The sequence below is a fragment of the Apteryx mantelli genome, chromosome 2 (assembly GCF_036417845.1).
Source record: "Apteryx mantelli isolate bAptMan1 chromosome 2, bAptMan1.hap1, whole genome shotgun sequence".
NCBI classification, from domain to species: Eukaryota; Metazoa; Chordata; class Aves; order Apterygiformes; family Apterygidae; genus Apteryx; species Apteryx mantelli.
Genome location: NC_089979.1, coordinates 32,397,766 through 32,410,712, shown reverse-complemented (window position 1 = coordinate 32,410,712; position 12,947 = coordinate 32,397,766). Strand labels below are relative to the sequence as shown.

Genomic DNA, 12,947 nt, shown 5'->3' with positions numbered 1-12,947 from the left:
CTCTGACAACAGATTGTTCCTCTGTTCACAGCTGTCTCCAGCGGGAGGAGCTGAAACCTGAACCAAACCTTCCTCGCAGGGATTGGAGCCGTCTTGCGAGCAGCGAGAAAGCCCTCCCAGAAAAACAGCCTGTTTGGAAAAGTGCTTGAGAACATCCCGAAATGATTGGAGGAGCGGAAAACCCTTCCCCCCTGCACCTGACTAGTGGGTATTTACAGCACTTTTCAAGGCGCCTCTGCACTGCCTCTACACGACCAGGGTGCATGGACGGCGCAGCGCAGGCAATGCTATAGGGACCGATGCGTTCGCAGTGATAGTGTGCTGCGCGCGGGCCGGGCACCGTTACGCTGAGACACAAGGAGCTTCTGGGAGAAGGAGAAAGCCTGCATTCAAAATGCCACGCTCCTTCCTGGTCAAGAAACATTTCAATTCCTCTAAGAAGCCAAATTACAGCGAGCTGGACACTCATACAGGTAACAAAATGAAATCGCATGCCACCGCGTTGCTTCTGGGGCTGCGTTTGTTGCGTGGCGGCAAGGAGGAGGGGTGGGACTGCTTTTCAGTTTTCAGACTTTGGGGAATGGGTTAGTTCATTCTTTTATTTCATTTGCTTACAAAGAGGCAGTTTGAAGAAATATGTCAAGGCTGCTCAGAATGAATCATGAAGTTTGCTCATCCACTTGAACTCAGTTATTTTAAGAGGATTTGAGGGGTTTTCTGTTCTACATCTGCTGGTAATGGAATTTAAACTTTTATAGAAATCCATCAGGAAGTTTCACTGTTTCGTTGTACCAGGCTGCATAAATTTAGAAATAGCATGCTGCCTTGAAGAGATGTTCAAACTGTAATATGTTTGTTGAAGGGCACTGTCTCTATGTGCCGGTATATATGTATCAAACACTATTTCCTTAATTCTCCTTATGCTTGGATGACCATAATCAGTATTTGACTTACGCCCTTTTTAACCCACAAAATGTTAATTTTACTGACTTTTGAAATACTTTCTGTTTCTCTTACCTTAAGATTTTCTTCTTTCTCCAGTGATTATATCCCCATACCTGTATGAAAGCTATCCAGTCCCTATCATACCACAGCCAGAGATCCTGAGCTCAGTAGCTTACAACCCCATTACTGTGTGGACTACAACCGGGCTGCTACCATCTCCATTACCCAATGACCTCTCTCCGCTTTCTGGATACCCCTCATCTTTGGGAAGAGTCAGCCCACCTCCACCTTCTGACACCTCCTCCAAAGATCACAGTGGTTCAGAAAGTCCCATTAGCGATGAAGAAGAGAGAATCCAGTCCAAGCTTTCAGATCCCCATGCAATTGAGGCTGAAAAGTTTCAGTGCAGTTTATGCAACAAGACCTATTCAACTTTCTCTGGGTTGGCCAAACATAAGCAGCTGCACTGTGATGCCCAGTCTAGGAAATCGTTCAGCTGCAAGTACTGTGACAAGGAGTATGTCAGCCTGGGAGCACTTAAGATGCACATCAGGACCCACACACTACCTTGTGTCTGCAAGATCTGTGGCAAGGCTTTCTCCAGACCCTGGCTGCTCCAAGGACACATTAGAACTCACACTGGTAAGAACAACCTTTAGAAATACAGTATGTTATTGCTATATCATCAGGATGCCTTTTTTACTATTTTTTTCCACAGGTAAACAACAGTGTTTCCTGCCTATCCTTGAAATGCATACACACAATTTCAAATGTATCATTAAAAGGCCAAATTCTTTCTTTTTTTTTGGGGGGGGGGGGTGGGGGGAGGCGGAAGGGAGAGGGTGTAGCAATAGCTCACAATTGGGGGCCAGGTTCTGGTGTAAATCAGCATATCTCCCTTGATAATTCCAGGACAGTTTAGCTCATTTCCACGAACTGAAGACTTCATTTTAAGCGTGTTTAAGTATGTTAACTTCCAGGCTTTGGAAATTGCTAACATTGCAATGGTTCCAACTGACTCTGAAATCAGGTAGCAAAACAGACAGGCTGTGCATGAGGAGCTGATCTCTGACTCCTTAAGCAATTGGCAAGTTTTGCGTGCACTGTCTGAAGTTCTTTAGAATTAGAAACACATTATCACCAAAGCATTTTTTTCTGCTGAGGCAAAAACATGATTTTGAGTATAACACTGGTTACAACGTAATGTCTGTACAGCTGTTTGTCGCCTTTTCAGTCAGAGCCCCTGCCCCAAGTAATTCACACAGAGCTAAGCATACAGCAGAACAAGTTATTTGAAAAAAAGGAATATTTAAAAATGTGGGAGGCGCCCAGCCTAAAAGTGCTGCCTGCACCTGTAGGTGCAGAAGGTGTCAGTAGCTTGTCGTCAGAGATTGCACTCAGCAGCTTATTCTGAAAAGACTGAATTCTGCAAGCACAACCAGCAGTGCTGAAAGCTGTTATATCTGTGGCCTGACTTCACTTTTTATTACACATCTCCTTTATTATAATAAATCCTGTTTCTTTGTTTGTTTCCTAGGATAAACGGGAATTTTACCGGTCCTAAAAGTGTATTTCTTTTTTAATGCTTTGTTGTATTTTTCCTTGATGTTTCCTTTTTAGGGGAGAAGCCGTTTTCCTGTCCTCACTGCAACAGGGCTTTTGCAGACAGATCCAATCTGAGGGCTCATCTGCAGACCCACTCGGATGTGAAGAAATACCAGTGCAAAAATTGCTCCAAAACTTTCTCCAGAATGTCTCTTCTGCACAAACATGAGGAATCTGGCTGCTGTGTAGCACACTGAGTCATGCAGTCAATGTTTACCTGGACTCAATGCATTTCTCCACTCCTGTTCCAAATGATAAGTGGAAATCCAGAGGCATTTTCTCTTCTACTTTTCAACCAAAAAACAAACAAACAAAATAGCGGAAGAATTTAGAATGTCAGTAGAAATGAGCTTAAGTATTTCTGTTCAGTCACTTAAGTGTGAATTTTGAAATACGGGGAAAGACACCGTGCATGACATTTCACGTAGATGTTAAGGAAGAAACATTATCAACTTTCTTTATAGATGAAGCCAAATGCATGTAGTCTATTCTTGCTAAGAAAAGGCTGCAAAGTTAACAATACATTCCTGCCAAGCCATTTCAACCAAAGAAACAGTATTTTAAATTGAACTTTTAATAAAAATACTACCCATGTGAATTTTGCTAGACACCACTTATCTCAGGTGCCTTAAAAAGTATTCCAAGTTTACCTTAGTAAATGTTTAACATTATTCATTGCTGTGTTTTTTATTTTATTTTTTTAAAAGCCAAGGCCTTCATTAATGATCTGAAATGCTTTAAAACTGCATAATTAAGAGAGGAAAAAGAAAACATGTAAGAGAATGTATGAAAAATTGACAGCCACAATGAACCGCATGTGCCTATTTTAAAAAAAAAAAAAAGACTGTAGCTTCAAACATTCCTGGTGCATGCTTGACCATCTTTTAATATGGAATAGATCCTCTAAACTTTAATCTTTTTTTTAAAAACGGGAATAAGTGCAAGAGAGGGGTTTCATGGGAGTTTGACAATTATTTTTTTAATGCACAAAGGAAATGCAATATGTTCAGCATTACCCCTCCAAGTGCCTTTTTTATTGATGATTTTGTAAAGTATGTGGACATAATGTAAATATTTTTATTTTTATATGATTGAATGTGTTATGAATGAAAGTGAATTGTTGCCTATAGCAGTGTCTATAGATAACTTGAAGAAAGCGTGAAGTGAAATTTATGTTGTTTTCTAGCCACTTTTTTACAATAAACATTTTTAAGTAAGATTTCTGTTGTTTGTTCTAATTGAATAAAAGGACTGTGCCTGATTTATAAAGGTTATGGAACATAGAGAAATGGAAGCGTCTCTACATTAAGAAATGAAGATGAAAGTGATTTTCAGATGTGAATTCTTAGTTCAAAAGTACTGGACATTAAAAAGAAATATATCCACTGCAATTTCAAACATTTAAAACAGTACAATGCATTTTTATAGAGTGTCTCCTTTAAAACATGGGTACTTTTTTTTGTTTCTTATAACGGCGTGACAACATTGCAAAATATGTTTTATCCAGAACATTTAAAAGAAACATCTTTCTTGCACTATAACAGTTAAAAGGATGCTATTAGAGCAGCCTGATTACAGTACTTTTCCTGAGACACTGACATTAGGAACTTTGGGCCTGATCCAAAGCTCATTATTGTCGGTGGAGCCTTTTGGGAGTTTGGTAACATTTGCATGATGCTCTTTTAGAGCAGTATTCAAGTCGTAACACAATATACTTGATATGGTCACTTCAGAAAGATTAAAGATATTTTTATTAAAGTATCATACATATCAAAAGTGTCAGTTTAATGTGTTCTGACTGTGTATATCAGCTAATATATCAGAGGAAATAATTATTCAGTAATAAAAAGTAGGATATTTTTCTTCAAATGATTTGAATAAAGATTCCAAGATCTGAACTATGTACAAGCATTGCAACATCAACAAATCATGTCTCATAATTGCTGACTAGTACAAAATAACACTATTTTCAACTTTTTTACGGATTACAAAGCTAGAAAACAGATAAACACTAGTCGGCATCCAATCTAAGGAGCACTATGTCTACATTATGGTCCTAGCAGAAGCAAGAGATAGCAAAATTTATATTCCAACATTTAACAATCAGATTAAAGTTGGGTACACATACGATGCAGATTTCTTGAAAAAGAGATTGCATTTCAACAAAATATTGCAACAGATTATACCAGCATTTTGTCTCTTCCAGCTGAGGCCTGCAGAGGAGTGCTTGAGCCGGACTGCATTAGAATATCACAGCCAATATGTGCATAACAAAAGTTTTGTACCTTTTCTCCACAGGAAGCATTGTGCTGAAAAAAGGTCAGCTCAAATGAAGTTTTTCATATTGTCCAAGCATCTTCTGATAAAATCTCAATGTTATAATAACATTCTCCAGAATCTGCTAGGGTGTTTTTTAGGAAATAACTAGAGAGTTCAAAAAAGATAAACTGAGAGGCAGGCAAATTAAAAAAACAAAAAAGACCCAAATGCAGCTAGGGTTAGTGGGAATTTGTGAGGTAACATTTTGAAATGAATATAAGAAGGCATCAAATACCCTTGAAAAGTTTCATGTGGTTACTCTATTGATTTACACCTCTATGTTATTCACTTTGAAGTCCTTAGGCTCCAGCAGCTATTTGTGTAGCTTTCTCCTCCCAGAATAAAGTTTACCTGTGTATAAGAAAAGCTCTGGCAATAAACAACTGTTTGTACTGACAAAGTTCTAGGTTTGCTCTCCTGCACCTATTTACCTGATATCATAAGGCTTTTCCATTGTTTTAATTCACACTTTAAATTCTCTACACCCATAGTAAATGAAATAGCATAAGAACTTGACTTATTGAAAGAGTGGAAATGCTACTGCTGCCCTTCAGGGAAATCAGACGAAAACTTATCAAAATACAGTATGCTAAACCAAACACAAGTGGAACTGGTCTGATTTGGAGATGACAATTAAGATATGCTACTTTGCATGCCTGTAACACCTGTACTCATAAAATACAAAGATGGGAAAGATCTAGAAGCTCTTCTAACTTGTCTCTTTAATTGAAACAGAGTGCTCTATCACTTAGATTTCTTGCTCTCTGTCCAGTTGTAGCATAAACTTCCCGGGAAGGTGAATTTCCCTGCTTTTTCTGGGAGATAACTTTCCGTCAGGACGTTTCTCCAAAACATTAAAGGTTTTACCTCATTACTCTAGAAATGCCTTCTGTAGCTGCATGAGTTATTTATCAATATAAATTTAATTCTGTTCTGAGCTACTGGTCTACAACTCCACCAATTTTCTTGAAATGTGGCTGAAAGGCTCCCTCCCTGGTGAATCTACCCATGAAACTCGCACCATTGCTACATTTCTTGCAAGACATCTCTGATTTTACATCCAAGTTTTTAATCTTTCTTAAGAAAATATGCTCCCCACACTCCTGCTGTCTTCATTGTTCTGTTCTGAAGTCTCTCACTTCTTATCTTCATTTTTTGACACCAGTGCCAAAATAATACTTTTAAGTGAAAATTAAAAAAAAAAAAAAAAAAAGGGACAAGGGGAAACCTGGTAATTTAATTCTGATGTCTTGTGTTCCAGCTGTTTCCCCTGCCACAAAATCAAAACAATATTTCATCTTAAGATGTGATATTTTTATTTCTGATTAAGGTATTTTCAATGTTAAAGGTTCCCTCTTAGAAACAATGTGTTGTATTTGCTAGTTGTCCTGGATGTTTGATTTTGTCTCTTTAAGGAAGGCATTTTAAAAGTTAAAATATATAACTTACGATTCTGTGTGACAGGAATATTAAGAGCAGAATACAAGAAGCCCACTTCAACCTGTGTATATTATAATATCAAATGACAGCTGCGAGAAATAAGAATAGATCAAGAGCAAGTGAAAACACAGAATCGCTGAGGCTGGAGGAGACCTCTGGAGAACATCTAGTCCAACCACCCCTACTCAAAGCAGGGTCACCTAGAGCAGGTTGCTTAAGACCATGTCCAGTCTCCAAGGATGGAGACTCCACAGCTTCTCTGGGCAACCTGTTCCAGTGTTCAACCACCTTCAAAGCAAAAAAGTATTTCCTTATGTTTAAAGAGAATTTCATGTATTTCAATTTGTGCCCATTGCCTCTCATCCTCTCACTGGATACTACTGGGAAGAGTCTGGCCCCAGCCTCTTTACACGCTCCCATTACGTATTTATACACATGGATAAGATCCCCTCAGTCTTCTCATCTTCAGGCTTAACAGTCCCAGCTCTCCCAGCCTCACCTCATACATGAGAGGCTTCAAGCCCTTAATTGTCTTTGTGGCCCTTCACCGGACTTGCTCCAGTATGTGAATATTTTGAACTAGGGAGCTCAGAACGGGACATAGTACTCCAGATCTGGTCTCACCAGTGCTGAGTAGAAGGGAAATACCTCTCAATACTGTGACAAGGCTGTCGAATCCAAACCATCTATAACAGCAGAATATGTACAGTACAAACAAAAAGGATGCTTGTGTGCTTTATTCTTTCTTCCCAACAAATTTAATTGATCTCTACAAAGTTGTCAGGAGTTTTCAAGGGTGAACAACATAGGACTGGGTCTTCCTGGAAAAGTGAGATTTGCCCTGTCCCATTGGAGAGTGCAGCAGAATAAGGGTGCCTCGGGTGGGTTACAAGACATGATTTTCTTCTGCAGAGGCACATATTTTTTGAAACACCCTATGCAGCTTAGCAAAGTCTTTGGGGCCGTGGTGCAGCCTGATTGTGTCCTTGCATTGGTGTTTCCTCTGAGGCACACATAGACAAAACAGACTAGAGAATAAGAAATAAAATAAAAAAGGGTGTGTGTGTGTTGTTTTTACTGGTTTGACATTTGGGTCACCTTGATCCTTCTCACTTGTTTCTTCGAAATTTCAGCTATGCTACTCAAACTAATACTTTTTTGCATTTTTTTCTTCTTCTGGTTCACTCAGCATTTTGATACAAAAACATAAGGAAGTGCTCCTTCATGGCCTTCCTTCTCTTATTTTCCCCAAATTTCCATAAGACAAAAGCCATTGCAAAATGCAGTTTTGCCCTCCAGCTGCATGCTATTACACCTCTCCACTCTCTCCCTGTTATCTGGGCACTGAGTACATGCTATTTCTTTCTACTTTATTTTTATTTTATGTGCACTGCAAGAAGTTTTCCCAGTGCATAAGCTAAATAGCTGGTAGGTAGACAGAGGCCATAATTTGTATGACATTTCTCACAAATAGGGAAGAAATGCTTTTTAATATCTGTCTTTTTGCAAATATATTTTTGCACCATTTGGTTGAAAGAAGACATAGGAAACCGAACAATCACAGGAATGGCAGCAGAAATCCACATGGCCTCAGTCATATTTTTAGTAGCCTTCACACCATAAGCTTGGAAGAGCAACAGGGGTGCATGCAGACATTCATGTGTTATCCACACATAGATAAGACCAGCCTGCCTTTTCAAACATGCAAATCCTTTCACTGCAATTCTAATTTGGAGAATCTGCTTCAGAACAACCCACAGAGAGAGCCTTAATCTTTTTGCCAGTGGAACCATCCTTCCATTAAAAAAGGTGGATTTAAAGGCATGCATGAGGGTACTTTCTAGCAGGACAAAGCTTACTAAAGTCAAAAGAGAGTGTCTTCAAGCTGCTTGCCTGTCCACTCAGCATGGAAAGGATAAAGGTCTCTACACTTCAAGCCTAGATCAGAATACGTTCCTAGAAGTTTGGCTTTATATTATTTACACTATACAGCTTTTTGTCTAGCCAAAGCAGACTACAGAAAGCCATCCCTTACCTTGCTAAGCTTCCACATTCTCCTTAAATCCCAAGTTTTAGTCTGTTCTCTTAGTGTTTTCTCAGCCTTATATAGGAATCACCTCCTTCCCAGCTGAGACTGACAATGGATTAAAGCCAGTGGATCATGGGTCTCTTAATACTTTATAGGTGTGGACATTGCTACTTCCTCTAACCAGGCCCTGTATGTGGGTTCAGTCAACAAACACATATCACGTGCTGGGCCTAAAGATCCATCAAACGGAAACTGCTTCTAACGCATACCTTTTCATACCTTCTTCAAAGACATGACCTGGTAATGCAGGAGCTTCAATCTAATGAATCTCTCACAGAGAAGCATTTAAGTCTCGTTAGGTCCCGGGGTTCCCAGTACAAGTGATGAATAGCAAAACATGAAGTCACAGACATCTGTTAGGTTGCTAATAAGAAGCAGTCAAAGTATAAAGTTGCACTGCAATTAGCTCAGATTTTGCACATGTCCTTAAACCAAAGTAAATTCCTTTGAATGTAACCTGCCCTCTTATGTGGCCTGGCAAATCATCCACACTTGACAATGAATAAAGAGTTAGAAGGATTAAAACTGACAGTTATTAAGTAACTACAGCAAAAATCAAATGAATAATCAACAATTTAAAGTAATAATACTATGCACAGAAGACTAATAAAAACCGTCTCCATTTCTGTAAAAGCTACATCATATTTAGTATTAAAATTTATCTTATTACATTTTTAAAAATTGTAATAATATGTTTCGGAAGACAGTACACCAAGATTTGTTATACTCCAAGTACACCAAGCATTCACTATTCATCCATAATACATGAAACCAGGCCAGGTTGTTATGTCCTGGGGAAATTAAAAAAAGAGAATCTTGTGACTCGTGATGGACGTTTTGGTGCTGTTTGTGAAACAACTTGACATCTCAGTCCAGTTCCTAACTAGTTCTGACTGGGCAAGGCCCACACGCAAAACCAGTCAGGATTTTTAACAAGCCCCGACCTACTGACAAAGAAAAAAAAAATCACATTTTTGGCAAACAGCTTTCAGCTTCCAGGTAGTTTCAAAAAATCGCCCCACACCTTTTCTCTGTTCCCCCTTTTCCCAGTACTGGCAGAAAAAGAGTTGCTTTTATTGATATTTTTACTTCCCAACCAGCTCTCCTCACAGGTTACAAAATCAACACTGTAGGTTCTGGCTTACCAGTCACAGCAGAGAGCTATGACTGAAGGCTGGTGGAAACCTAAATATTCTGTCTATCCTAAGAGGCTTCAGTATCTCACACTGGCAGGACAGCATGGGTTCCAGGGACAAAGAGAAGAAAAAGAGAGGTCTTGAGGACTGTTAAAATGTCAGCCTTCATAGGAGGGCACAGTATTTACAAGCGGTAAATATCAGTTACAAATTACCTTCCAGGTCAGACTTCTGTAACAGGAGAAACTCAGAAGTTCAGCACTGTTTAGCTCGGAGAGGAGATTTTGGCTCCGACTAAAACGACAGTTGATAAATCAGGTATGTCTGATGTTCTTATTGCAGCAAAATAGATTAGGAACTAAGAAAATAGACAATTTTTTTAAGTTACACAAATATAAAATATGAATAACAGAAGCATCCTAAGTCATGCTAGACTATATACAGATAAAACACACAAAATTAAGTGTACAGATTTAAACTGGTAAAATATTAAAAAAAAAAACAACTCAGCTACAATTCTGGTTAATTTTATTAAAAATCTAAATCTTTTAACTAAAAAGGCATTTCCATTGTTTATCAGCTGTTTAAAACAGGAATATTAATATTTTCACTCAGATAAAGGATTCCTTTCCAATTTTGAAAAAAAAAAAAAGTTCTTCCTTTCTACTAACTCTGCTCAGATCCGAGAAGGTGCTGCAGGGAACTGAGTTATTTTGAAAATCATGATAGTATGATCTTACTGCATTTATGTCTGTCTGGCATATTGGAGGTGAGAATTCTTCTATGCACAGGTTATTCTGGGATTGTTCAACACAGTGATTTTCTTCCAGTGAACTTTGCATTTTCCATTGTCAGAAGCAAAATTTCAAATATATAGATAGATAGATACTTGCTAACTGAAATGGCAATTTTTTATAAACCTTTGCTGCAGCACAAACCCATGTACAATACCACATCTATTATTTCTTTAGGTTTGTGACTCTAAAAGGCAAGTAGAGCCAGAACTCTGTAAGTGTAGGAATCTTGTTTTTCCTCAAACACTGCCCTTTTTGGGTCCTTTCTTTGGTTAGACCTTTTCTTGCTGGATAATTGCACAGACTGGACAGGAATCACAATCATCTGTAATGAACTCTTGCATTTTCCTGCATTGCTACAGATTGTATGTCAGGTTGATATGCTAACCCCAATGAGGTTGTAATTCTGAGTTTCTGCAATAAGTCTAGAGATTTTTTAAACATCTTTCTCCATGCTTTTGTTATGTACTTGGTGGAAAGAATGCACTATATCTACTTATTATTTAGGACAATTTCAAGTGATTTTTTTGTAATTTTCTGATAACTGCAGACATGGTATTAAGTATCAGCTCCCATATTTTTGAGAAAATTTTTCTATTCATCTTTGGTAAATACCTTCCATTTTGTTTATAGTTTCCTATCCTATATAAAAATTAAAAATTTCGCCAAAGGCCTCTGGACCTTCTTTTAGTATTTGCTTTCCGTCTTTCTTTGTAATGGCATTACGCATATTTGGACTGGAGGAAAAAACAATGAAGACAACTTGAAAATACAGATTTTCTCTTTACACTTTGGTATGATGCGCTCAAGAGAGGAAATGTTACATAAACAATGTTTGCCATTGCATACTGACGCTGCAAGAAGTATGATAGTTCTTAAAGAAAAAAATGCTTATTTACTTCTTAGGTCACTAATGGAGAAGAAGGATATGCAATCTATTTCTCTGAACTGATACTGACTTATTTGCCCAATCCTTTAACCTGGATGTATGCAAAGTCCATATATTTGAATATCAAAGGTTTTTTAAATCCATTTATAATTAGTTTTTCTGTGGCATTCCTAAAAAAAAACAAAACGAGTTTGCATCCCATGTATGATTTTGGTCTCCCACTTAAAATAGGAAATGGTGTTTAGGTCTTTCTGGCCAGATTAATCTTCTCTTACTTCCTTTACGTTGTTCCTCTTACATCTGAAATTTTATTGAGGTCCCCCATAAAGAAAGTTGCTTTCTGAGAGAGAGATTAGAATTGGGCATTATATAATTGGATATTATGCTGTTTTATGGGCACGTAACTAAGTTGCAATGTATATATTACATTCACAGATGCACATTGTAGCCCAGTATCCATGCAATCACTCATTTTGAAAGGAGGAAGTAATATTTTGAAGAGCTGCCATGTAATGTCAAACTGTGCGTTTGTATTACTCCTTCACTGATAGATTATGGCCAAGTGGGACTGTGAAAGGACAGGACTAGAAACAGAGCCACTCTTGTGAATGTTAATACTCACGACGTTGGTAGAGGTTGTCCTTTAGCCTTATTCTCACAATATGTTCATTAGTTCCCTGGTAGCCGTGCCTAACATGCTGCCAATAGCCTCCACTCTCTGACCTGGTGCAACTGGAGAGAAAGCAGACAAGTATTTCCCTAGCGTATCCAACGACGAGCCTTCCCTTCAAAAGATTTTGTTGGTGTAACTGCACAGCCAGCTCTCTTAGCATATGTACAATTCATACTGAAAATACGTGCTTTGCCAGCATAGCTCCTTTTGGTTCCCCAAGCACCATAGGTGATAGCAGCAAAAAAGCACTGTAACCCAGGAACTGCAACTAGACTTTAGCTTTTGTCAGTACAGAAGTGCTTCAAAAAAACCCCAAACAAATGAAAACCCACAGCACTGCACTCCTGGATAAAGTTTCTGATGCAGACCTGGCCTGAGCCATCGGACAGTTCATCTACATACCTTCCTATTCCTATGATAGTGCCTAAAGCATAGGCAGACATTAATGCTTAAATGACAGGATTTTGAGGTGAAATGTGATGGGATATAGGGGTGGGAAAGTATATGGTTTGTGACAGAAGAAGATCCAGAAACAGTCTTTCTCACTGTGAGACTACAGCAAATCCTACAGAGTTAGTCCATTTGCTTTTGTTTTCTTTTCTTCCTGCCTGTTTTTAGTGAGAATGAATAATGTCCATGTCTTGTAACACCTCAGTGATAATTCAGCAGTATTGCTGTGACCTTTACTGGTTGGACCAGGACTGATTAGCTGCAGATTTCAATGTATGAAACTCAACTGACAATCCAGGCTCGCAGATTCTATATTGTTGCTGTTTCTGCTGAGGAATGTAAAATGATCATTTTTGTTGCTCTTTTAGGGGGAAACTAATGAGTTGGTGGAAATGGAGAACTGAAGTGAAATGCATTTTTTTTATTAATCTTTCTGATTTAGTTCTTGCAGATAACTGCATGTGCATGGACTGTGCTGAGATGGATAGGTCGTATTTGGTTTCAAGCAGTTTGAATCCCCCATCTGCTTATGCCAAAGATGAACCTTTCCAGGTGATCTAAAACATAGACTTCTTAATTGATGTGAATGGCAGCCTTCCTGTTTTAA

General features: G+C 38.4%; 1 protein-coding gene across 2 annotated transcripts; it reads left to right on the top strand.

The window, feature by feature from the left end:
- Nucleotides 1-254: 254 nt before the first annotated feature.
- SNAI2 (snail family transcriptional repressor 2) lies at nucleotides 255-3,769 on the top strand. 2 transcript variants are annotated; one of them, XM_013954751.2, is made up of 3 exons: nucleotides 255-473; nucleotides 1,042-1,587; nucleotides 2,566-3,769. In XM_013954751.2, exons 1-3 carry the CDS (start codon nucleotides 395-397, stop codon nucleotides 2,745-2,747), a joined length of 807 nt encoding a protein of 268 aa, XP_013810205.1. In that variant the 5' UTR covers nucleotides 255-394; the 3' UTR covers nucleotides 2,748-3,769. The 2 variants fall into 2 exon arrangements, with proteins under 2 accessions (XP_013810205.1, XP_013810204.1); XM_013954750.2 differs by having other exon boundaries at nucleotides 1,024-1,587.
- Nucleotides 3,770-12,947: the final 9,178 nt, after the last annotated feature.

Excerpts from the sequence above, each read along its gene's own strand:
- SNAI2 (XM_013954750.2), top strand. The coding sequence starts at position 395 with ATGCCACGCTCCTTCCTGGTCAAGAAACATTTCAATTCCTCTAAGAAG. Across the intron at positions 474-1,023 it reads CGAGCTGGACACTCATACAG|ATTTTCTTCTTTCTCCAGTG; the intron begins GTAACAAAATGA and ends TCTTACCTTAAG. Across the intron at positions 1,588-2,565 it reads ACACATTAGAACTCACACTG|GGGAGAAGCCGTTTTCCTGT; the intron begins GTAAGAACAACC and ends TTTCCTTTTTAG.